The sequence below is a fragment of the Convolutriloba macropyga genome, chromosome 8 (genome assembly GCF_964194025.1).
Source record: "Convolutriloba macropyga chromosome 8, txConMacr16.3, whole genome shotgun sequence".
NCBI classification, from domain to species: Eukaryota; Metazoa; Xenacoelomorpha; order Acoela; family Convolutidae; genus Convolutriloba; species Convolutriloba macropyga.
In genome coordinates, this window is record NC_134475.1 from 65434219 (window position 1) to 65459505 (window position 25287).

At 35.5% G+C, this 25287-nt stretch overlaps 2 protein-coding genes across 2 annotated transcripts; one reads left to right on the forward strand and one right to left on the reverse strand.

The window, feature by feature from the left end:
- Positions 1-564: 564 nt before the first annotated feature.
- LOC142344277 (uncharacterized) lies at positions 565-4707 on the reverse strand. The gene is made up of 3 exons (XM_075395858.1): positions 4458-4707; positions 1544-1727; positions 565-1045 (listed from the first exon to the last, which is right to left on the reverse strand). The coding sequence occupies exons 2-3, from the start codon at positions 1714-1716 to the stop codon at positions 685-687; spliced, it is 534 nt and encodes a 177-aa protein (XP_075251973.1). The 5' UTR covers positions 1717-1727; positions 4458-4707; the 3' UTR covers positions 565-684.
- A 10311-nt stretch (positions 4708-15018) lies between these two features.
- Positions 15019-22466, forward strand: LOC142344278 (uncharacterized). Its single transcript, XM_075395860.1, has 4 exons — positions 15019-15123; positions 18748-18927; positions 20812-21228; positions 22436-22466. Exons 2-3 carry the CDS (start codon positions 18760-18762, stop codon positions 21178-21180), a joined length of 537 nt encoding a protein of 178 aa, XP_075251975.1. The 5' UTR covers positions 15019-15123; positions 18748-18759; the 3' UTR covers positions 21181-21228; positions 22436-22466.
- The last annotated feature ends 2821 nt before the right edge of the window (positions 22467-25287 follow it).

Genomic DNA, 25287 nt, shown 5'->3' on the forward strand with positions numbered 1-25287 from the left:
CCAAAAAAAACTCACAGTTTAGATTTTGATTTTTTTTTCGGTATAGTAAAAAAATGTTGTCAAAGATTACCCATTGTCATAGAATACCCATTGTCTTAGAACACCACCAAGACATAATTCCGCCAACAAATAAATCCTTAGAGCAACAGTAACTTTATAAATTAGAATTCCACCATAAAACTGTCATCAAAAATTACATTGAATAGAGCGGGCGGAAAAAAGGGGTGCTTTTGAGCAAGAAAAATATGTTTATCAGAAGGATTGTAAAAAAATTGCACAGAAAAACACAAAAAATCTTTGTACTCTATGTGTAGAGAACACGTTTCTAGTATTGTAAATTCGGTGAGATAAAGTCATTTTCAGTCTCTTTTATCGGAGAGTTGCTGTTTGACACGTGTTTTTTTGGAAAAAGTCAGGTTCCCACTTTTTGCCGGGAAGTGTTTCAACTTTTCTAATATTGGCTTCGGCCATCTTGAATTGTTGTATCATCCACATACTTTTTCAATCGAAAAAAAAAGAGAAAAATAGTGACAAATGGATGAAAATTTACCTAATTGACACAACTAAGTTGGGAGCAGTTTATTATTCCACAAAGTTAGTCTATACAACCAGCGGTAATGGGCAATTTTTAATTATATTATATAAAACTTCCTTCACCAAAAGTCTCAATATTCCCATGTTTGTTCACTGTTCGTCCAGGTTCTCGAGATGATTTCTGAGATGTACATCTCTGATTTCGCATACATAGAGATATTCATTCGCACAAGGAGCATCGTGGGTCTTATCCCTTGCCACCATACAATGCTGGTTTGGATCGCGAATATTTCCGCCTTTATAAGTGTGATACCAGAAGTTATCTGGAATTTTCGCAAGTGTCGATCTGCTTCCCATAAAAACCGAATCAAAGAAAACTGAGTTTTCGGTTCCCTCAACGGACGCCTCCAGTCGTATGTCATGATAGTTGATGTACACATATTGACCAGAAACCGTATACACTGATGCCATTTCCTGCAAGTTTTTAGGCTCAAATAGTTCTGAGTTTTTTCTGAAAAAAAATATCGAAGTTTTATTCCCTAATCGACCAAATTCAAGAAGGGTTGTTTTGTCAATTATTATAAACGAAGTTTGTAGCAATTATATTCGTCCTGTGCTCTTTTTTACGACTTGAAGAAGAGAATTGGTATTCTGCAAGTTTTTACGACTCGAAGAGGAGTATTGAGATTCCACGGGTTTTACGACCCCCCCCCCCACCACCACCACCACCACCTACCTACCACCCTCCACCTACCTCCCCCTACCCTTGAGAGCAATTGACCCGACGTTAGTCGGTTAAGTTATTATATTTTGTTATATATATATATATATATATATATATATATATATATATGCATATATATATCATATATATATATATATATATATATATATATATATATATATATGTATATATATATATATATATATATATATATATATATATAGATTATATATATTTCTGTAGCCGGGGGTGAAGTCTAGATAACTTAAAATCAAAGAAACTCACTCCTTGCAATATTTGAGAGCTCCGAAGAAATTAGCTTTGGTGGTAGAGATGAAAAAGCATTTGTCATCCACTCCATTTATTTTGCGAAAATCTTTCGGACAGTCATTCTGATGGCCCATTGCCAGCCATTTCGCCACGATCATTGCGAACACTTGAATTGCAATGTGCTTCATTCTTTCTGAAACTGAACAAAGGTTTATGTAATTGCCAATTACTCTCAGTAAAGACAGGAAACCATATGCTTTAGTTTTGAATGCAAATCTATTGGTTCAGATTGTTTTTTTTTCTGGTGCTTTTTTGAATGTTTCCTTAAGTTTCTAACGGATAGATGGACATTGCGAATTTCTCTAACAATTTCAAGTTGTTAATTAAATAACTGCAATTTATTTAGTCGCTGTGCATATGGTTTGTTGATTTATCGTTTCTTTCAAAAATCTGTTCTCGACCTTCTATCGGGGTTTCATTTTTATTTGGAACAATTAGAATTTTTAACGGCCGGGCAGCGATAGCAAGGCCAGTTTTGGTCTCATGGTTATTGTTAGCGGTGAAAAACGCTTCGTATTGTATTTCGTGTTTGTCTTTTTTCAAAAAAGCTTGATGATTTTTTGTTGTCCTATGACGGAGTCTAATTACTTAAATATTTTTTTCAGTACCGAAAAAGTTTTAAGGAAACTTTCTAGAATTTGCAGTTGATACAAATTGATTTTTTGCAAATGCAAGTTGATAAGAATCCAAAAATCTTTATTTATTTTTGATATATTGATTTTTGGTCAAATCAGCTATTTTGGTAATATTTGAAACATTTTTTAATGAGAAAAACATTAACAGAACGATCAGTTTTCGCCTGGTTGTGGAATTTCAATTTTTGAAAAAAATAATTGGATTGTAATGGGGCGCTGTACGTTTTTGAAAAAACTTGTGGCCATTTTTGTTTTGTTTATCATAGTTACAAATCAGAATGTCTTCAAGTTCACTCTCGATTATTGACAAATTTTGCTGCATTTGAAGACCAATAGGCATACACAATAATTGTGGCCAAAACACATGGTTTCTTGGCTTCAACACCGTTTGCGTAAAACTATTTGTGAACTTTTGAAAACTACATGATTTTTTTGCTATTTCGTAGTAGACTGACAAATTCTCACTAATGACATGTCAAATTGACTTGCTATGCAGCAACAAGTTGAACTACTGACTGTTTTTGTTTGAAAAATGGTGGATGTTATGAATAGAGAATTTAAAGAAATTGATATCTATTCTGTTTCGCCCCCCCCCAGTGTTTTTTATGACCCCTAGTTACAATTTATAAGCTGTTATATAACACGTTACTGTGTTAGAAACTAGCACGTGCGCGGGGTGTCATAAAAGATTTATGTCTACGAAGCTTTTCACTAGGAGAAAATAGCACGTGCGTGGGGGGGGGGGAGGTCATAAAAGATTTGTCTACTAAGCTTTTTACTGAGATTCGCCTTTTTTAAACCTGATTTCTGCCACCTTTTAGTTTTATCCCAGCACAAATAGAGATCGCAGTTTTTTCAAGTGAACTTAAAAGTAACCTTTGCACCTGTTCGATCAATTAAACAATGGTTTCTCGGAGTTGATTTTACAAGAAGTTTCCGCAACTTTTTTTATTTTTGGACGTTTTCCATATTTCGAGGATTTCCTTAAGATTTCCTGTCCGCTTATCCCATTAATGGCTCTTTATTAACAAGACACAGAGCAAAAAATGGCATTGAAGGATGAAGCATTTGATTAGATTTACCATTTTTAGGGAAAAGATTTTGATTTCATAGGCGTCGACATTTTCCTCCCTAAACTGAAATGAAATTTTTTTCGCCTGTATTCGCTCTTTATGCTTTTGTATAACATTGTAGAACCTAATGGTTTTCAGTGACTTCATATAAAAGTAAAAAAAAGCCATTGAATTTAGCTGAAAATTTGTTTTGAGTTTATTTTTCCAAAATATATAAAAATTTATTTTATCTTTGCCCTTTTTAATGCTTGTGTAATTGCCAATTATTCTCAGTAAAGACAGGAAACCAGATGTTTTATTTTTGAATGCAAATTTATTTGTTCAGATTGTTTTTTATCTGATGCTTTTTTGAATGTTTACTTAAGTTTCTAACGATACGGACATTGAGAATTTCTCCAACAATATCAAGTTGTTAATTAAATAGCTGCAAATTATTTAGTCGCTGTGCATATGGTTTGTTGATTTATCGTTTCTTTCAAAAATCTGTTCTCGGCCTTCTATTGGGGTTTCATTTTTTTTATTTGAAACAATTGGAATTTTTTTTAACGGCCTGGCAGCGATAGCAAGGCCAGTTTTGGTCTCATGGTTATTTTTTGCGGTGAAAAAGACTTCGGATTGTACTTTGTGTTTGTCTTTTTTCGAAAAAGCTTGATGCTTTTTGTTGTCTTATGACTGAGTCTAATTACCTAAATATTTTTTTCAGTACCTAAAGAGTTTTAAGGAAACTATCTAGAGATTTCAGTTGATACAAATTTTTTGTTCGTTTTGTCTCCTACTAGCTAAAATGATAATTATCATCGGCCCTCTAATGTGTAATTGTTGAACTTGTTCAATCGTTGGAGTTTAACGCAATTTTATAACTAGATATAACAATTGTCGAACAATATACCGATATTTGAAAATTTTCTATCTCTAACTCAGTTGGTAGACAACTAGATCAATGTGTTTCAGCCGGGTCGGAACATAATGTGCAAAAGCAAATTACCGAGCTTCCTCATTAAATTTATTTCTGAAGAGTTCCATTTTTGTACGATCACCACTAAACTAAACACTTTTTTTATGGATTATCATTATTAAACTAAAATGAAGTCAGTGGTAACTTTTTTGCAAGAACGGGCTAAATTTTTTTCAAAGCATTTACTGAAGTACTGATTATCTTACTTTTTTTTGCAATTTGTAGGGCTTGGACCTCGTTCCGAGTAGATAGTTTCCGAGCAGCCAACGCTCAGCAGGAAAAAAAAATCAAAATTGATTTTGTCTGTAATTTTATTAAACTTTCTAAGTTTTGTCAAGTAAGTAAATTGTTCAGGTTTCTAGTTACGCGAGATAATTTTCGTTTAACGTTTAGAGTCAGCAGAAAGACAGATCCTTCTAACTGATATAAACCCAGACAAGACACCGCAATGAACTCTTCAAACTGTAACAAAAGCCAGTTGCTGTTACAGTAAAAGTATCAAAAGAATTATTTGATCTTCGTCTGTCGCTTAAAGGATTGATGTCTGTCTCAGGCTTGGTTTTGTTTCAAAAAAAGCCAGTACGGCGAGCGTTAATTCTGTCGACAAAAAACCCACATGACATTGAACATCTGCTGTGAATAGACAAAGAAAACCGGAATCATCTACAGAGACGAACAACAGAAAGCTTTGTTTCTAATATAGAGGATCATTAGAAAATATCAACGTCATCGAATAAATAAATATCATGATAAAAACGAACTCTAATGTATATATAATAAGTCTGCCTTAGCAATAAGTTGATCAAATTTTGTAAGAGAGTATAATGCTGAGAATTATAATTGGTAAGAATTAGACATTTTTCAAGTATTTGGCCAATTCTTATTTTTATAGAAACTATACTTTACCATGGATGAATTATGGGGCTTAATATTATACACTTAATTATATGCCCGGGTTGCCATATACAATGTCATACAGATTATAACGTATTTCGTACTAAGAGCCTTGTATGACTACTCAGAAATCACACATGATCCTTTAAAAAAATCAATTTTTCGCATATATTATAGTTTCAATGCAAATTCCTGCTTTTTTTACCTTCAGCAATGTTTGCGTTAATTTTTTGGAAAATTCTTTTGTTTTGCCTGTTTTGTTCGTTTTTTGCGGTAGTGTCATTGCTTAGTCTCACTAATTACAACTCAAATAAAACAGATTTTTAAGCTTTTGCACTTTTATTATTTCTTTCTACTTGTAACAGAGTATCGGCATAGACAGGCTGCATCCTCTTTCTAGTCTGCATTGCTGTTTTAGATTTCTGGAAATAGTTTGTGCTGGGACGATACCAGTTTTCGTAATTTTTTTTCGAAAATTTGCACATTTTCGAGGTATTTTTGGTGTTGTGTTTCAAAATAACATTAATGACATGTCACATACCACCTCAATGGCGTTGAAAGAAGGCGAAACCAATCATATGTATCGTTTACACTGAACATTTTTTTATTCTGACGGCTTCGGCACCGTTTCTCGCAAAGTTTGTTAAGGTTACATTGGCGTTTCTTCTATGGCGTTCTCGTAAGTGTATTTGTTATTCTGTTTGTAGTCGAACGGCATTTTCTGGAGACTGACAGGTCGCAATGACTTCCTCTGGAGTTATCAATCAACCAATTTAACGAATTCAGTTGATGGTGAATGGCTTTCGTAACTATAAATATGTTAAGAAAAATTTGAACGATTTGTTCAACTTCGCTTTTTTTGTTTTTTTTGTCTAATTGTTACCTAGTCTCATTAAGGACAGGCGTCGTGTATTTCGACTCCTGTCCTTAATGACTGAATTACTTGTACTTCTGACTTCTCTGAAATACTCTGTACTTCGTGTTTTAAGTAATGTTATTTTAAACTTCGTTTTTAAAGTTTTTTTAAAAAAGATGTTCGTTTTGGTCGTCATCAATGATTGCTGTTGCTTTAGATTTAGTTGTTTGTCTTGTCATGTAGCGTTGTTAATGGCAGGTCTTATCGACTCAGTAGTGCGGGATTATTTTTTTCTTTTATTTTCTGCTCTTATGTTTTCCTTTGAGTTCAAAATTATTTTTTCATACATCAGTAATTTCCGAACAAAATTTGAATTTTTGAAAGTTTTCTATCTCTTTCTTATTTGAACGGCAATAAATCAGTCAAAAATGCGGATAAGCAGGATACGAAAATAAGGGGCAAACGCACAATACCGAGCCTTCTTTTATTCTTTCCTGTTCATAAGATGCGACAAAAATTGATATTCAAGTCAGTTTTAGCAATATCATTGTTTTGAGAAAACTCCAAGAGGCAAACAAAATAATAAGTTGATGTGACCAATCCCAAAAACGCGATTGCTTGAATTCATTCGCAATTGCTAATTCTTTAACAAAGAAACTTGAAAGGGCGGACTGAGCCTTTGCTCGACTTTTTGTTTTGGAGGAAGTATTTTGTTGGGACTTACCGAGCTTGAATTGTCGAGAGTTGAAATTTCTCAGAAAAGAAATGTCTGCAATTGGGTTGCGATTGTACAGTGAGCACAAACGTTGGGGCATTTTTTAATTCCGATGACTGAAGTGATGTCCCCGTGTTCAGCAAATCCACAACAACAAGAACAAAAATAACATCATCAACAAAAACAACAACAACAACAGCTCAATGAAGTATATATTGAAACATTTTCTATAATGTCAATTATCCAATTAGTCAAAACATAAAATTAGCGCCACATATTTTGTATTATTGGGCGCTAATTTCAATTTTTTTTCTAAGTCTGCTTGGTGGCTTTTTATTAACATTGTAGAAAAAGGTTTTACTATAAACTTGATTCAGTAGAACGTATGAGTTACAAGTTTCTTCTGTCTAGAATTTAACCTTTTTGCAAATTTTATCTGCCGCTAGAATGTTTTTAGCACACGTTTGCATTTTTTTAAAATCAAAAACCTGTACTACCATGATTGTCGTCTTTTTTGCGGAAAAATCAAAATTAATTAAAATTTCAATTTATGAGCTTTTACATTGACATTTTTAACTTATTTTTGTCTCTATTCAAGATACTCTTTGGTTTATTTGTTTCGAATTTTGTGAGTTTTGCTGATTTCCTAAATAGGCAATTACTGGCTGCATCTCCTATATAATTTACGACACTAAAAACCAATGAGAATGTTACAAAAACAATGTTCAAAAGCCATTTTTACTCTTTTTTTCTTTCGAAAAAGTGAACTCCCTAACAATCAAAAGTCTACAACGGACTGTTGCTTATGATAGTCTTCAATTGTGCAGATGTACCAAGGAAGAATTTACAACACTCATAACTCAGAGTAAAATTTTGTTTCTCAATCACTTTGTTTTCTCCGTTCTGTGTTGACATGCGTCCTTTGGACAGGAAATGGAAGACCGTGGGCGAAAGAAATTGAGCTGGTTCAAATAGCTGAGTTCCTGAAGTTGAAAGAACAAATTCCAATTGTAGCGGAAGCAAGCATCGATGGAAGGTACATCAAAACAACCCCGGACATTTTTGAGTACTATGTGTCTACAGCAGCACCTGAAGACACAATGTTGACAACAGAAAAGAAACACAGCTGAATTAGTGTTTGTGGCCATTCGAGCAGCTGAGGTGCTTGATACAGTTTTTGTTTCACAATGGATAAAGGTGAGCGGTTTTGGCACAAGCGGATATTCTAGCAGTCAATCATTGGGTGCAATCAATGATAAGAAAATTATTACACGTGAATAACCTGATTGGAGCGACCCAAACATGAATGGGCGCAGCAAATGATTCTAGTCATTGCCACAGATGAAAGTAATATACCTCCATTCGTGTGCATGATAAAGGCTTAGCGTAAAAAGCCGTTTTTCAGAGGGAAATATTTAGTAATTTTAACCGGCTAGTAAGTACAGTGGCTTACTTTCTGCGAGCACAACCCGACAACACATGTAAGAAAAATCAAAAGCAATCATCTCCTAAATTGCAAAGAGCAGAAAAATTTAGTTTTCATTCTTCCTAAATGAGTAGGGACTTATTTCAAGCAAAATCAAAATTGTCAACAGTCAATTGTACTGCAACTTTAAGCATCCCACCTTTCTACATTGAAAACATCAAACAGTTGAATTATTCTTGCAAGAGGATCATGAAGAACACTCAACACAATGGCATTAAGCATGTCGGAAATATTGTTCAACAGAGGATTTGTATCCGAGCCGCACAAATATCATCGCAACGACTTTTGGTTTAAGAGGTCTTTAGTTTTTGTAAACCACGCTTTAAAACGAGTTGGACTTGATAATGAAAAAATATATCCAATCACAAAACGGAAACAAAAAAAACGACGACGATTTGATCAAATTAGTAGAATCCCCTGAAGAAGCAATTGATCTTGCAACCAGTTGCAAACTCTTTTCTCGCAACACTAATTTGAGTTGAACAAGGGGATAAGCAATAATGCAGTTACCAGAGCAATCCCAGAATTGTTAAATGCCATCAATAACACGAAGCAAGTCGAAGTGGAACCTTATACAGAGGGATTCTCAGCTACTGATCTACAAAGAATTGGGACAAAAGAAATTGCGCCGGTTCAAATAGTTGAGTTCCTGAAGTTAAAAGAACGTAGCGGAAGCAAGCATCGATGGAAGATACGTCAAAACAGCCATGGACATTTTTGAGTACTATGTGTCTACAGAAGCAACTGAAGACACAATGATGACAACAGAAAAAATATACAGCTGAGTTATTGTTTATGGCCATTCGAGCAGCTGAGATACTTGATACAGCTTTTGTTTCACCATGGATAATGGTGAGCGGTTTTGGCACAAGCGGACATTCCAGCAGTCATCGGCTGGGGTGCAATCAATGGCAAGGAACTTATTAAAAGTTAATGGCTCACTGGGCCAACCTGATTGGAGCGACCCCAAACATGAATGGGCGCAGCAAGTGAACCTAGTCATTGCCTCAAATGAAGGTAATATACCTCCATTCGTGTACATGATAAAGACTTTGGGTAGGAAACTGTTTTTCAGAGGGAAATTTTAAGTAATTTTATCCAGCTAGTAAACACAGTGCCTTACTTGCAGCGAGCACAACCCGACAACACATGTAGTAAGCGTTGAGAAAAAAGAAAACTCAAAAGCAATCATCTCCTATTTTGCAAGGAGCGGCAACATTTTTTTTTGTTTTTCCTTGATGAGGAGGGATTTATTCCAAGTCAAAGCATTATTGTCGAGCGTCAATTGGACTGCATCTTAAAGCATCAATTTTTCTAAATTGAAAACATCACACAGTTGAGTTATTCTTGCATAACAAGCACGGAGAACAATAAAAAATAATGGCCTTGAGCATGTAAGAAATTTTGTTGAACAAAAGATTTGGATCCGAACCGTACAAAGATTTTTAGAAACAATCAGGGAAAAATGTATCATCTTCTGGAAGCACAGCTGCAACCTCTTTTCTCGCAACACTAATTTGAGTTGAGCAAGGGGTTAAGCAATAATGCAGTTACCAGAGCAATCCCAGAATTGTTGAATTCCATCAATAACACGAAGCAAGTCGAAGTGGAACTTTATACAGAGAGATTCTCAGCTACTGATCTACAAAGAACTGGGACAAAAGAAATTGAGCCGGTTCAAATAGCTGAGTTCCTGAAGTTCAAAGAACGTAGCGGAAGCAAGCATCGATGTAAGATACGTCAAAACAGCCATGGACATGTTTGAGTACTATGTGTCTACAGAAGCAACTGAAGACACAATGTTGACAACAGAAAAAATATACAGCTGAATTAGTGTTTATGGCCATTCGAGCAGCTGAGATACTTGATACAGCTTTTGTTTCACCATGGATAATGGTGAGCTGTTTTGGCACAAGCGGACATTCAAGCAGTCATCGGCTGGGATGCAATCAATGGTCAGGAAGTTATTAAAACTGAATGGCTCACTGGGCCAACCTAATTGGAGCGACCCAAATATGAATGGGCGCAGCAAGTGAACCTAGTCATTGCCTCAGATGAACGTAATATACCTCCATTCGTGTACATGATATAAGCTTTGGGTAAGAAACTGTTTTTCAGAGGGAAATATTTAGTAATTTTATCCAGCTAGTAAACACAGTGCCTTACTTGCAGCGAGCACAACCCGACAACACATGTAGTAAGCGTTGAGAAAAAAGAAAACTCAAAAGCAATCATCTCCTATTTTGCAAGGAGCGGCAACATTCATTTTTTGTTTTTCCGTGATGAGGAGGGAATCATTCGAAGCCAAAGCATTATAGTCAGGAGTCAATTGGACTGCATTTTAATGCATAAACTTTTCTTAATTGAAAACATTACACGGTTGAAATATTTTTGCATGACGAGCACGGAGAACAATCAAAATAATGGCCTTGAGCATGTAAGAAATTTTTTTAAACAAAGTATCTGGATCCGAACCGTACAAACGTTTATAGAAACAACCAGGAACAAATGTGTCGTCTTCTGAAAGCACAGAAACCACGCAATCACGCAATGACAACAGCAACTCTAGATTTACTCGAAGAGCAGTTCCTTGCCTAAACGGCCTTTACAAATGTTTGAGTGGACTACTTTGGCTGTTTAACTGTAGAAATTATACAGCGGACAGAAGAACTGTGGTTTATTTTCTGTTCACCTTTATAACTGTGATCTGTGCATATAGACGTGGTGTTCAAGTTCGATACAAATAGTTGTCTTAAATCAATCATACGATTGCTTAAATAATCTTGGCACAAAGAAGGGATCGAAGAACATCTATTTCAACAAGGAATCAAAGGGAATCAACCCCACATGTTTGTGATTTAGAAGCCTTAACTGCCAATCATTTTTGGTTTGGCAACAAAAAATGGTTGCCGAACAGTTGAGTTGGGTTACAGACACCACCGATGGGATTCGATCAGCGAAAGTTCGAACGAACGGTGGAGTCTACAATATACCAGCTGTGAACTCGCTCCTATACTACTAAACAAAAGTAGTGTTCTTGGATGGAGAATAAGGCTGCGTTGGTAAAGCCGAGCTTCTTAATTTGATAATTCTTTCAATGCTACATTAAGCAGTGAATATAGGTTAGGATGAAATGCAAAATCTTATGCTACAATCTACCCAAGCCAAATTGATTTGCTGACCTTTTTTAATATCATTATTTATTCACTTTTATTAGCAAGTGATTATCAAATAATAAATGAAACTGAAATTCAACCTCAAAAAATGTTACTATCACCAAATCAGGATTGCCACGTATTCTCAAATTACGAAATCGAATATATTATTACATTGAATTGGAGTACAATTCAACGAATTGGGCATGACTATCTCAGTGAATTCTGCAGTAATCATACCCATTCAGAGAACGCAGAACAACGTTTTAGAATCCTGAACCCCAAAAACAGTACGTAACGAGATCCTGACGACATTGTTATAATTGAAACATGCAAATCTTGTCCTATTAATTGAAACAAGCAGAACTTGTCCTATTTAACTGACATACAGTGCGTTTTCAAAAACATTTCTTTGAGCGGTAAATTGTTTGTTATTTGGTCTTGTTTCTGTAAGTAATTTCAGCGATTGTACAGTTCGATGTTTGAGTTGATAAAGAGAAGTCAGTCTGATATTCTCGAACTTTCTTTCTGAGAAATAAAATTTTAAACGTATCAAATTTTTTTCCCAAAAACAGTATCAGTTTTTTTACTCGCTAATAAACGTTTTAAAGTTTGATGCTGCAGTTACTTCAGGCCAAATGAGAAACAAAATTGACTGTTGATGTGAATCGAAAATTGAAAAATGGTTTATATCCTGAGCTCGTCTTTATGGAGAAGACTTGCTAGTGTAATGAGAAATTGTACAAAAGTTAGTCAAGAGCCTTGTGACTAAATTGTTTTGTTTTGAGCCAAATAGGTAATATGATTTACTTGTTGAGGTTAATGCCAAAACTCGAGCAAAATTTGATTGTTTGATTTTGTTATTATATGTGTTACATTATATTTATTCTGAGCGAAATAAATTGCTATTTGAAAGCTGAAGAACACTTTATTCAGTTGTTATTCAAAGCTGAACAGTTGATAATTACGGGTTGCAACGGTAATCTACATTATAGTGGATAAAACAGTTAACAAATTGAACTATAAAAGCGTAATATCCAGACAAGTTTGAAACCGCTGAAACGAACAAGGGGGCGTAAAATTCTCCTTGTCTCTGATAGGAGAGCATATGTTACAGATTGCAAATGCAACAGCATCAGTCTTCATTGTTTCTATTACTTTTGGACTGTAATGACAATCTCTAAAATTTATTTAGAACCGATTGAATTTTTAGAGAAATAAATTTTGAGGAAAACTGTAGTCTGTCAATTTCAATCGGAGTGTTTTTGAAGTGAATTCTCAATCATTCAAACAAACTAAAGTAGTTGCAAAATTACCGTTGCAACAACCGACAATAATTTTGGTCTTCGGAACGATTAAGACGTTAGAAAAACGTTGTCACTTGTTCCAATAAATTCTTGATATCAAAAAAAAAAACAAAAGTTAAATCGAGTGTAATAGTTAGTTTTATTTTAATTTATTTGAATTTATTTTTATTAACAATCTAAATTTAGTTAATAACTTAATTAAATAAGACTCAAAAGTATTACCAGATGCTAATCATCATACTTTTGGTTTTTTTTATTTTTTGGGGATCTGTATAAGCAAATTTATTAAGTTCTGCTGAAGCAATCTTCCAACCAACTCAGATAAACTCAACCGCTCACTCACAGAACATTAGGTATGTTTTTATTGAAGCATTTTATTTGGCCGCCATTAAAGCGAGGTTACCCGAGAATTGGTTTTCAAGCTAGCTGAATCCGAACTGCCCTTCAAAATCATTATCTGTGGGTAAAATGATGCAAATTCAGTTGATATGTAAAAAAAAATTCGCATTAGCTCACACATAAGATTGACGACCGAAAAACTTTTTTTTTTCATTGCCTTTTAATGTACATTTTTGGGGAAGATAGCTTTGGGAAAATTAACAGTTGTCTGTTCACGCAGATTTTCTCATTTTTTGATTGAGATAACTGTTTTTGTATCTGCGGGTAGCGACTGATTGTCTTTGAATTAGATACTTCCTTCTCAATTTTTGTGAGATATTGTCCTTTTTCAGTCGAGGTATCAATATTTTTTGGATCGAGTTTGTCACTTAACATTCGAAATTTCTCTATCAACAAATATCACAAATGTTTGAGAGAAATTTTTTTCTTTGTTTTTGTTTGTTTTGAATTTTGATTGCAACGAAAATTTGAGAACAATGGCGTAATTATTTTCCTACGGGAATCTTGCGTCTTCTTGTTGATTTCTTTGATCCAATAGTTTTCTACCAAGATCTACCAAGAACCCTGCTAAATCTTGCAAGATAGCCATCGCCTTGAAATTGATGCAAGGTGCTTAAAAGCTAGATCTTAAAAACAAGATAACTGGCCTTAACTTAGCGTATCACTATCGGAATTCAGGCGTTCTGGCACTGAGAAGAACTTCGCAGGGCCAATTTTTTGTTTGCATGTGGTTTGCCTGTAAGTGAACATGCGGTGCAAAAACAGCTTCACATCTCTGCCCAAAAATTTTCTCTGTATTTGACGGAAGCTACTGTTGTTATCCGTAGTTTATCTCTGCAAGTTTGGAGTCTTTGATACGCCCCCTCCCTGAAACTTAGTTTTCCCATTTGAGCTCACCACTTCCACGTTTAACTTTCTTCTCAACCAGTCGAACAACTTTTGGCAAATTTATTTCCTAAGGTAAGTAAGGAACTTTATCATGCCTGTGATTCTGAATTTTGTATTTCAACTTTTTTCCACATCAAAAACAACTTAAATGGTTTTTCTAAGAGAACGAATAGAACGGTTGCCATGAACTTCCCATTTCAAATTAGGTTTGCAAGAGTATTTGAGTTTGGTTCCGAAATCTTCTTTAGATTAACTAAAAACCGATGAAACGGCTGAATTCCATGGTCTTCAAAGACCAAAATCAAAGAAATCATAATATTCATCCCAATTTTTGGATAAACGAGTCATTTTAAACCGGTCCAATAACCATTTTTAACCTGGCCTGCTAACCTTCCGGATTGAGATCCTAATCCAAAGTTTTAACTGTTTAAGCTCATTTTTAGTGGCCAATTATTTAGGTGTTTTGTTCTCAATTGAGGCTGATGGCTGGTTCAAACTTACATACAAACTTTAGATTAACTTTGAGAAACCAATATAAGATATCGTTCGAAACAAATTCTCGCAAAAGTATTTCACGTCTATTGTATTATTATCAATTTCAAAATCCTCACCATTGTGTAAATCTATGAATTATTCGGTAAATTCACGATATCCTGGTGACCAGATTCTTTATGGAAAACATCCGCTTAAAATCAAATTGATCTCAGGATCTTCAGTTACTGACATATCTTAGTATACTGCCTAGATATAGAAAACTAATGATTGAAAATTGTGGTTTGTGATTGCTGAATGTGGTTTTGTGGCTCTATGTTATGTGATAAAGAAACGCTAAAATGTGGACCAAAATCAGGATATTCCAATTCAACAAGAAAAGTATTGATGAAAAACACTCTAATGTTGGAAATGGAAAAAATGCAAAAAATCTGCAGAAAAAAAAGATGTGAGAATTAAAGCCCAAACGATTGTGTACTTGTAAAAGTGAAGCGGTGCACTAGCTGATCTCCAATAATTCTCAAGTATTAGATTGTCAGGAGAATTCGTAAAACTGTTTTTTAGTAGGATTTGATACGCCCCCTCCCTGAAACTTAGTTTTCCCATTTGAGCTCACCACTTCCACGTTTAAACTTTCTTCTCAACCAGTTGAACAACTTTTGGCAAATTTATTTCCTAAGGTAAGTAAGGAACTTTATCATGCCTGTGATTCTGAATTTTGTATTTCAACTTTTTTCCACATCAAAAACAACTTAAATGGTTTTTCTAAGAGAACGAATAGAACGATTGCCATGAACTTCCCATTTCAAACTAGGTTTGCAAGAGTATTTGAGTTTGGTTCCGAAACCTTCTTTAGATTAACTAAAAACCGATGAAACGGCTGAATTCCATGCTCTTCAAAGACCAAAATCAAAGAAATCATAATATTCATCCCAATTTTTGGATAAACGAGTCATTTTAAACCGGTCCAATAACCATTTTTAACCTGGCCTGCTAACCTTCCGGATTGAGATCCTAATCCAAAGTTTTGCACAACTGTTTAAGCTCATTTTTAGTGGCCAATTATTTAGGTGTTTTGTTCTCAATTGAGGCTGATGGCTGGTTCAAACTTACATACAAACTTTAGATTAACTTTGAGAAACCAATATAAGATATCGTTCAAAACAAATTCTCGCAAAAGTATTTCACGTCTATGGTATTATTCTCAATTTCAAAATCCTCACCATTGTGTAAATCTATGAAATATTCGGTAAATTCACGATATCCTGGTGACCAGATTCTTTATGGAAAACATCCGCTTAAAATCAAATTGATCTCAGGATCTTCAGTTACTGACATATCTTAGTATACTGCCTAGATAAAGAAAACTAATGATTGAAAATTGTGGTTTGTGATTGCTGAATGTGGTTTTGTGGCTCTATGTTATGTGATAAAGAAACGCTAAAATGTGGACCAAAATCAGGATATTCCAATTCAACAAGAAAAGTATTGATGAAAAACACTCTAATGTTGGAAATGGAAAAAATGCAAAAAATCTGCAGAAAAAAAAGGTGTGAGAATTAAAGCCCAAACGATATTATACTTGTTAAGTGAAGCGGTGCTCTAGCTGATCTCCAATAATTTTCAAGTATTAGATTGTCAGGAGAATTCGTAAAACTGTTTTTTTAGTTGGATTTGGTTGAGCAGGTTTCAGATGATGATCGCATTCGCTGATATTAGTCAGGCGAAATGGATTAACGTGATGACATTGGGGTAAATTTCAGCATACCACCACAATTGAATATAGATTTTCAGTCAAAAACAATTACGAAATCAAGCGAAGAACGTTTTATTTTTATGGGGAGCCAGAATAAAAACTGATCTTTAAAGAATAAAGAACTCATTTTGAAAACATTAAAACACTAAATTGCAGCCATATTGTATAGTTTCTTTTCAAAAAAGATTGTTCGTCCTCTCGCTTTTTCTATTAACCATCTGCTAAGAAATAATGCAAGATCCTGCAAGATAACCGTCATCTTGTAATTGCTTTTAAGCTGAATAATCGCTTGACAAGAAAAAAAGAATAGTTTTACACTTGTTTTTTTTCTTGTTTTTTTTTCAATTCGGTACCCTAAATTGTCTTCAGTCCAAGAAAAAACAAGATGGTTTTGTAAATAACTTTAAAAATTGAACCTGAAATAACCAGGAAATCAAGACAAATTGGAATACTATCTAGTTGCGTAATATATATTATTACTTCAAATTTCTTCCTTTACAGTGATGAAGCATTTTCTATTAAGGGAAATTTGATATAGAGGCAACAAACACTAGAAGACTAAAAGACAACAAACTTTGACTTCGAGAAATCCAGGAAACAAAACATGTTTTAAAAACGAAATACAAGGAGTCTTTAGAAAATACAAAACAATTAGCAGACAATAAGGCATTAAATTTTGTGGTTCTCTGTTTGAACAAATGTCAGTTAAATGACAACTTGTGACCAAAACCGATACTCTTTTGCTTCATTGGAAATATTTGATTTGTTTCTAAAAGTTATCTAAAGACTTTTTTTTCGTAGGACTAAATATTTAACAAAAAGGAAAAACTGATTTTTTCTATATAATCCTTCTTTTTTATAATTTGAACAACAAAATTGTAAAACCCTCAAGTGGTTGATTGGTATTTGGTTTTTTAATGTTTGCAAGTAAAGATTTTGTAATATGACAGATATTAAGAAAAAGCATTATCTGAAATTTTTTGAAAGTTTGCTTTATGAAAACAAAAACTCGCACTGTTGCTAAGGTATCAACAGAATTTGGAAAAGTTTTGCGATACTGCTTTGTTTCTTTATAGCATTGTTGATATTTTGAAACAAAATTAACCTGTCGATTTAAAATGTTCTATTTTGAGTTGTTCATGGGTAACTGAGAACAGCATAATAGTTTCACCTCGTTTAAATTTAAACAACAGGAACAGAACTATCACTGACCTAAAATAAGTGATCTCTTTTGTCGTTTGTGAGATCTTATCTACGTTTTACAGATGACTTTTTTGTTATTCTGTTTTCATTCAAAAAGTTTTTGTCTATGAAATAAAAAAAAAAGGCTTGCAAGTCATGCATCGAGTAACGCAAGTGTTTCTGAGCAAACGTTTCTTATAAAATTTGCCTGAAAGTTGAAATGTGTTGCTCAATATAGTTACTATGTTTAAGTAATCTGAGAAGTGGCGTGAAAAACGTCGAAAAATATTTTTTTTGCTTGTGAGAGAAAAAATGGTAGAGAAATTTCATGAGAACCAACGCGACCTCTGCGATTCCAGCTTGTAGCCCGGAGGCTGGTGACAGAGAAATCAGAGCTGAATCAGTCTAGAGACATACTGTTTTTAGGATGGCCAGTACTCTGTTCATGTCACAATTTACACTGGCCAGTCTTGATTTTGAGTAAAATTTCGGAGTAAATTTTTTGAGTAATCTAGATGAAGTAAGGATGGTTATCTTGTAGGAATCTGTTTTATACATCTTCTGGCATAAATTTCTGTCACAAGATAACCATCCCGGGATCTATTCTGCCCCCCTACCCCCCAGCTTAGTGGGCTTATATTTTTTACGCCCCTAGGCGCACGTGCTATTTTTTACATAGTAACGTGCTATATAACAACATTTAATTTGTAAATGGGGGGGGCGTAAAAAACACTGGGGTGGCCGAAACAGAATAGATCCCCATCCCGTCTCGACTAGGGGGGGGGGGGGGGGTGGGTATTAGAAGTATTGCGGTAAAATTTGCTCCGGACCATTTTTCAGTGTTTTTAAAATAAAATTTAAAAAATGTTTATGTTGATTTGATCTATTTTTTTCAGGTTTTCAATTTTTCTACTTTATACGAATTAGTGTTTGCATTTAAATTGTTTTGGCTCAACAGAACAAAAGTTTAAAACTTACCTTCATTTAAATTTTTTGTACCTGCAGAAGAGACAAAAAGATTGTCGAAGTGATTCGCATCTCAGACGTCATCAAAATAACTTCTCGAACAATATATATAGACAAACAGATCTGTCGATGGAACCTGCAAATTTTATTAATTCTTTATGTTATTTATGTTGTATTAAGCTGTGCTTGTTCGGTTGTTGTCTCGTGGAAAAGTTGATTGGTTAAAATTTAGAGGATCGCAATTTAGTGCATTAAGTGATTGTTTTTCCTGATTGTACACACTGTTTTTGGTTGCTGCTCTGTAAGTTGCAAAGACGGCGAGCCCTAAACCTTTAATTTGCTAAAATAAATTGGGTAATTGAGAATTGAAATTAATACATATGTGATTTCTGCTCAACAGACTGAAGATCAAATGGGTGGCCAAGAGAGCTGTCCAGCTAATACAACTTACCTGTATGGAATAGGTGGGAGTCTTTGCTACAGTTTTCCGCTCCAGGAGGGTCTGGTCAGCCAACAAGTTGCCAGAAATATTTGCCAGAGTCAATATCCGGGCGGACAACTTGTGTCTCCAGGGGAAAGAGTAAGTTCTCAAGTCTAAAAGTTTGAGACAAACAGTTCTAAAAATCGTACGTGATTTCAGTCAATTTTTCCGTTAATATAGAATAATTGTCAATAGTTTTTTGCCAAAAAATATCTTTCAACCTCCACAGTTGAAAACTCGACCAAATCGAATATTTTTGACCTGATCCTTTTCAACGTATTTTCAACTGATGGTTTTCTCAAAAAAAAAGATTTTTTCGGTCGGTAAGTTAATTTATACCTCCGATTGAAATTGATAGACATGTTTACAAGTCAAAAATAGAAAACCAACATCTCAATGAGTTCCGAAATTTGGCATAAGTATTAAAACAGAACAGATAGTTTTATGAAAATAATAACAATAATAATGAATTTTTCAAAAGGCTGAAAATACAGTCAAAGTACATATTTAGCAAAACTTACAACCCTTTGAGAAAGCATCATGCAGACATTAAGTTCTTCGATTGATGTCTCTTGCGCAAACAAGTGATGAGTCTGATTTCAGTGATAATTACAATCATTCGAAAAATATGACTCCTGGTTTACGGCCACATCACCGTAAAAATAAGTTCTGGCATTTTTGTAGTAGATTGAAAAAGAAAATGCTACCGGAATAAACTTAGGAGATGATTTTTTTCTCATATATACAAATCCCGAAAAAAGTGCGACAATTTGTGCAACCCCTCTTTTTTGCACCTTATTACCGATATCAAAATGTTTTTGTCCCACTGAACACCTTTTTTGAAAAGTAATTGTACCCTATTCTCAAATTTTCCTTTTATTATTTGAAGTTGATATTTCTCTGTTTCTCAAAACTTTCAGTCTAATAGTGCTGTTTAGCGATTTTGAGACTTCTTCTGCTGTTATGAAGTTATCTACATCGAGGTTTTTCAATTGTCGTCTCAGAATTTTTGTTAATAACTTAAACAACTCATAAAAATGTAGTTCTCTAATGTAGCAGATTTTAGGATTTTCTTTAATCTTAGCAAAGCATTCATATTTTATAAGCTTGGAAAAATTCGGATTCATCATTTTTGTTGCTTTTCAGTCTTGAACAAAAGTGATCTGTTTGCAGTGCCGTAAATTAATATTCGATATTGATAAATTGGTTCAATGTATGTTTTATAAACTTGGTATAGCTGGTTGCTGTTGAAATAGGCACTCACATCATATATAATAGATGCTACCTTTAAAGCACATTCTATCAATTTTTCGCAGTGTATACCAAACTTCAGAAGCAAAATAAACTTCCATCGATTTAGTAGAAATGACAGCCATACAATCACCTACATCGCCTGTTAAGCAAAAAGAATTGAAAGTTAGTTTTGTCGCCTTTCCACTATTAATTTTAACCAAAATTACCGATGCTCTTTTTTGATATTAGACTATCTTCCCCTCCAATTAAGTTAAACTTTCGTGTCTTTCCCATTATTGCCCTCTTCCCCCGAGAGTTGTTTAAGTATAAGTTACATGGCTCTGCTTAAAGTCAGTGAGAACTTCTGGCGTTTATTCACACCCGCAAAGAAGTTCGAATTGTTCAGCTAGAATTTCGAAGGGACTTCAGCCGAGTCACGTAACCTTGCTTTAGAAAAACGCAACTTGCACGTTTTAAAATGGCGAATGTCAATGAAAGTCAACTTCCGGCTATGTTTATCGTAATTTGTGGCATTTTCATTCAAGGTACTGCCGACTTTGGCGTTTTATAATGTGCACCACGTGCGTGTCTTATTTATTGTATCAGTATAATAACCAAGGTCCTAGGAAGTTTTCCTGGAGAAGAATAAAGGATCAATTTACGATTCAATAATCATGAGTTTTCAATCATTTAGAAATTGTTCACTTTGACAGCGACAAATTTCACAGCCTAAAAATTTGATTCGAACAGGCTCACCTCGCCATAATAATGGTTTGGGCCCTTGAGATGGGGATTCCGAAGGATAACCAGTCAGGCTTTTGGACGGACTTCTACCGGGAGCAAGCAGTCCCAATGCCAGAGAGTGGAGTTTTGTCCAAATCCGACATTCTAAATCGATTTGATCGTAACAGCTACAAAACGACCTTCGGTCATGTGGCTGCAGTGCCAGATGAGCTCTGGCGCAATGAGAGCCAGCCTGGAAATGCACTGGACGAGCGAGATGAAAGATGCACGGCCCAGAGTCGTCCTGGACAACAACCAGAGTTCGAGGGAATCGATGACTATGAATGCGATGGGAGGGTGTTACATTACACTATGTGTCAAGTTTCGATGATTTGAGGACATCCTGACGATCATTCGCTTCTCGCTGGGATAAAACTTATCAGAGTTTCTCAGATTGACCCTAAGCAAAGAATCTATAGAGCGAAAACCTTATAAAATTGTAACGATTTCGTCTCCCCAGGTCGAGGTGTGCGCTCGAAATCGTCCTGGTCCAGACCGACAAAGTGTCTCTGGTCAGACTCAAGTGCACTCATGCGGTCGAAATTGCCCTGTAATTTCGCGCGCACAATGGACAGGCGTGCGCTCGAAAGGGTCTGGACCAGGATGATTTCGAGTGCACACCTCGACCTGGGTCCACCTTGATTATATTAACGTACTTCTCGTAAACGAGTCACTGCCCACGATGGGTTCCGTAAATTAAGTCAGGTATCCCAAGAGTTGAGCCGCGTTTAGGAAGCTGCGACCAGGTTGAGGTCCCCGCCGAAATCACATTTGATCAGTCCGCCGCGAGTGAAGTGACCTCTCATCAGATTTCGAGCGACTGAAACTTTGTAAGCGCTCGAATCTGCCTCTGATCAGACCATGACAGCCTAAAGTGACCTCTTATCAGACAAGTGGGTCCATGGTCTGACTTTCGTCGGCCCCAAGACTTTTCCGGACCATGATCTGGAAACTTTGATCTGGAAACTTTGATCTGGAAACCTTGGCATGGGTGGTGCAACCGAGTTCATTATTTCGGCCGAGGCTTTCTATCCGGAACATACCAGAGTTTGGTCTGTTTGGTCTGACCCAGACCTGCTTTCTGGTTTCTTCCATCTGGTCCATGTCTAGACTATTTATATTCTATCAAATCTGGCAAAATACAAAAAATTTTGGTCTGTTAGGTCTGGTCCACGCCTACTTTGATCTCTGATGGAGAACATATCAGAATTTGGATCTCTGTATCTCTGTTGAGAGGAAATGTCAAGATAATTGACGCTAATGCGAATCCAAACATATGTTGTGATAAAAACCGAGATGTCTCCCCCCCCCCCCCTCCGTGTTTTTATGCCCTCACTTAGAAATGATGTGTTGTTATATAGCACGTTGCTATGTAAAAATTTAGCACGTGCGCCGGAGGGGGGGGGGGGGTGGTCGTAAAATTTTTATGCCCTCTAAGCTAGGGGAGAAGGAGATAGACCCCAAAGACATGCATTCACTATTAATATTGACAGCTACTAGGCTTTTAAACCTAAATCGAGGTCTGGACTTGTACAATATAGTCTTTTCACTTTTTGAAGTAAAATTTATCCTGAGAAACTCTGAAACTCAGAAACGGTCAGCACCATTCACAATTTATTGGGTAGTGGGTCTATTTTCGACAAAATTAATTTATGTATTCATTCCTTTAAAATTAAATATTAACATGATTTTTGAACTTTTTTATGACTAACGCGAAATATGGGACGGATTCCTCATTTTCCCAAAGTGCCAGAGGGTCTCGGAAGGCTCCTTCCCAAAATGCGTCAATTTTTAGTGGGGTTTTCTCACAGTCATGACCGGCTAGTAGGATTTATAACCCAATTTTTCGCAAACCACTCGCGTGCAGCTGCCACATTTTTAAATATAATAAAAAAGGGCTGTTTCTGTTTGTGCAGTTTTTTGCAGTTTTCAGTATTTGATTTTCTGGCGTAAATTTGAGGTGAAAGCGTTGAGCTTCAATTAATAAATTCCAAAACTTTCACCGCAAAATTATGTAAAAATATACTGGGAATGGTTTAATTTGTCAACGCTAATGCTTCTTATCTTACACAAATTTAGCGTTTCCATGCGCACATCTTACTTATAAATAGCTTCACCTCGCTTTTTCAAGTTCTTTGGTAAATGAGCCTGCAACCTCGTTAATGTTAGTCGCCTCTTCCACCGCTCCTACTTCTTTTCAGTAGATAACCTTCTACATTAGATTAAAGAAAGGTGAAAAAGTTAGACTAAGTGTACATGAATGGGTTGAATTACGTCCCGGAGTTAAAGGGCATTGCAAACACTCAGTTCCGACAGCTCTGAACTATTTCCGACTGCTTGACTTCTGGCCAGGACTTTTGTCCGCCAGCCATGTCTCTGGACAGACTTTGTCGCCACCTGCACAGACTCTGGACAGAGTGCACGTCAGTCTTATCTGAAACCAGCATGTACACGTTAAAACATTTTTGGTCGGGACAACATTTGAGAAAAGAGTTTCCAGGTAGGGTGCAGCAGTCGGGAAGGGGGATTAGGGGAAGAGGCGGCAGTCGGGGGTAGAATTAATGATAAAATGGCGAATTAAAATTATTCTGAGATTAGCAATCCCTGTTAAAAAGGAATTTCGATAGACATTATACGCGATGCACCTCCAGATAAAGTAACGTTACCTCCCGAACCAATTAATGAGGAAGATGTAGATAACAAAACGGCTCAAATCAGAAGCGATTGAAAAATTGGAAAATAACAACTGAAGAATACATGGCTAGACAAATGTCAAAAGAATGAGGCTGAAGGGATCTTATGTGGAGACAGTCCGTGGAAATTTTTTGACTGCAAAAACATCTCCCTTACCTATCTTAGTCTAGGCACAAAAGACCGCCGATTTTCTGGCTCACAGGAACCTACTTTCCAGATAGACCAAATAACAACAAAGGACTTGTTGGATAGTCTTGACAGTATTTTTACAAAACAAAGAAACTTAACTTTTGACGGTTACACTTTTCTGACAAGGAAACAACTAAAGAGGGAATCAGTCGAAAAATTCTGCGGATGCTTGCGGGAATTGTCTCCTAACTGTGATCTCGGCAGTCATAAAGAACCAATAACACCAGACGTGTTCATCGAAAACATGCAAGATGCGGAAATTCAACGCGAACTCCGAAAAATAACACGATCTCAAAAAAACGCTATAACTAGCCATTAGTGTAGAAATGGGCATACAAAATCAACTCAAAATTTTGAGAACTTCAGCCGACACGACATCAAGATTATACAGAATCCGTCAACAACAACAAAATCCGTCTAACAACATCCAAAAATTGTGGAACAATCCCCGGACATAACCAAGTAATTTCAAGCCGACTATCTGCCCTAACTGCCTCAAAACATTGTTCCCTGTTCATCGTCAAATTTCCTGCACAAAGTAAAGCTTGTAAAAACTGTGGTATCAACAATCATTTCACAAAATGTTGTCGTAAACGAAAAACCGCAATGAAACCAAAACCTAGTGTCAACATTGTAGAAGACATAAACTCTGAAGCTATTACAATAGGAGCATCGTCATTGGTTGATGAACAAGTTAATCAAATAGACAATATGCTAAAAAAGCATAATTTTTACGATGAACTCTGACTACGATTCTGACTGCGATGAATTTGATGGCGATTGCGTTCCAGTTATCAGAGACGACCACAACTTCAGGTGAGTAGAAACAGTCGACGTACATTTGGCAACATTGGGACTAAAGCTCTAGTGGATTCCGGCAGCGTCTGCAGGACTATTCAAGAAAATTTTGCAATTGCAGTGGTTATGAACAATAAAATTAGCTATTGGTTAAAGCCGTCAGGATTGCAAGATCTAAAAACAATTGCAAATGATATAATCAAGACAGTTGGTGCCATTACACAACAGTAAAATGCAACGACTGGTCAGCTAAAGATGTGAATGTTAGAGTAGTAGAAATTGGACAGCGACCAATCAATTGACGTGATCTGTTCCCTAATATAGGACTCTCTGTAAATGAATCAAAATAAATGTTAATTGTTAATCAAAATCAATGTAGACTTTGCTTTCCTGGTCTAATCTTCCACATTGGTAAGTCTCGCAAACACACTGTCCAATCAACATTCAATGAAAACTTCACTCCTTCTCATCAGCAGGCAGACGAGTACCAATTAACCTTCAACCATTTGTAAACATGGAATATCAAAAATTAATTGACGAAAAACACATCATAAAAACTAATCGTGGCTCTGATAAAAATTTTTATATCACCAATCGTTATTACTCTTAATTGTGATGAAACTGTTAAACTCATATTAGACAACAAATTTTTGAATAAATCTATTCATAAAAACAAATATCAGATGCCTAATATTAAAAATTGAATACACACTATTTAAGAAAGTTTTAACACAAACCCATCAATGAAAACAGCATAGTTTT

What these genes read in the sequence shown, in the direction of transcription:
- LOC142344277 (XM_075395858.1), bottom strand. Translation starts at nt 1,716, where the DNA reads ATGAAGCACATTGCAATTCAAGTGTTCGCAATGATCGTGGCGAAATGG. An exon ending in GCTCTCAAATATTGCAAGGA is followed by an intron (nt 1,046 to 1,543) that starts GTGAGTTTCTTT and finishes ATTTTTTTTCAG; the next exon opens with AAAAAACTCAGAACTATTTG.
- LOC142344278 (XM_075395860.1), top strand. Translation starts at nt 18,760, where the DNA reads ATGGGTGGCCAAGAGAGCTGTCCAGCTAATACAACTTACCTGTATGGA. An exon ending in TTGTGTCTCCAGGGGAAAGA is followed by an intron (nt 18,928 to 20,811) that starts GTAAGTTCTCAA and finishes TGATTCGAACAG; the next exon opens with GCTCACCTCGCCATAATAAT.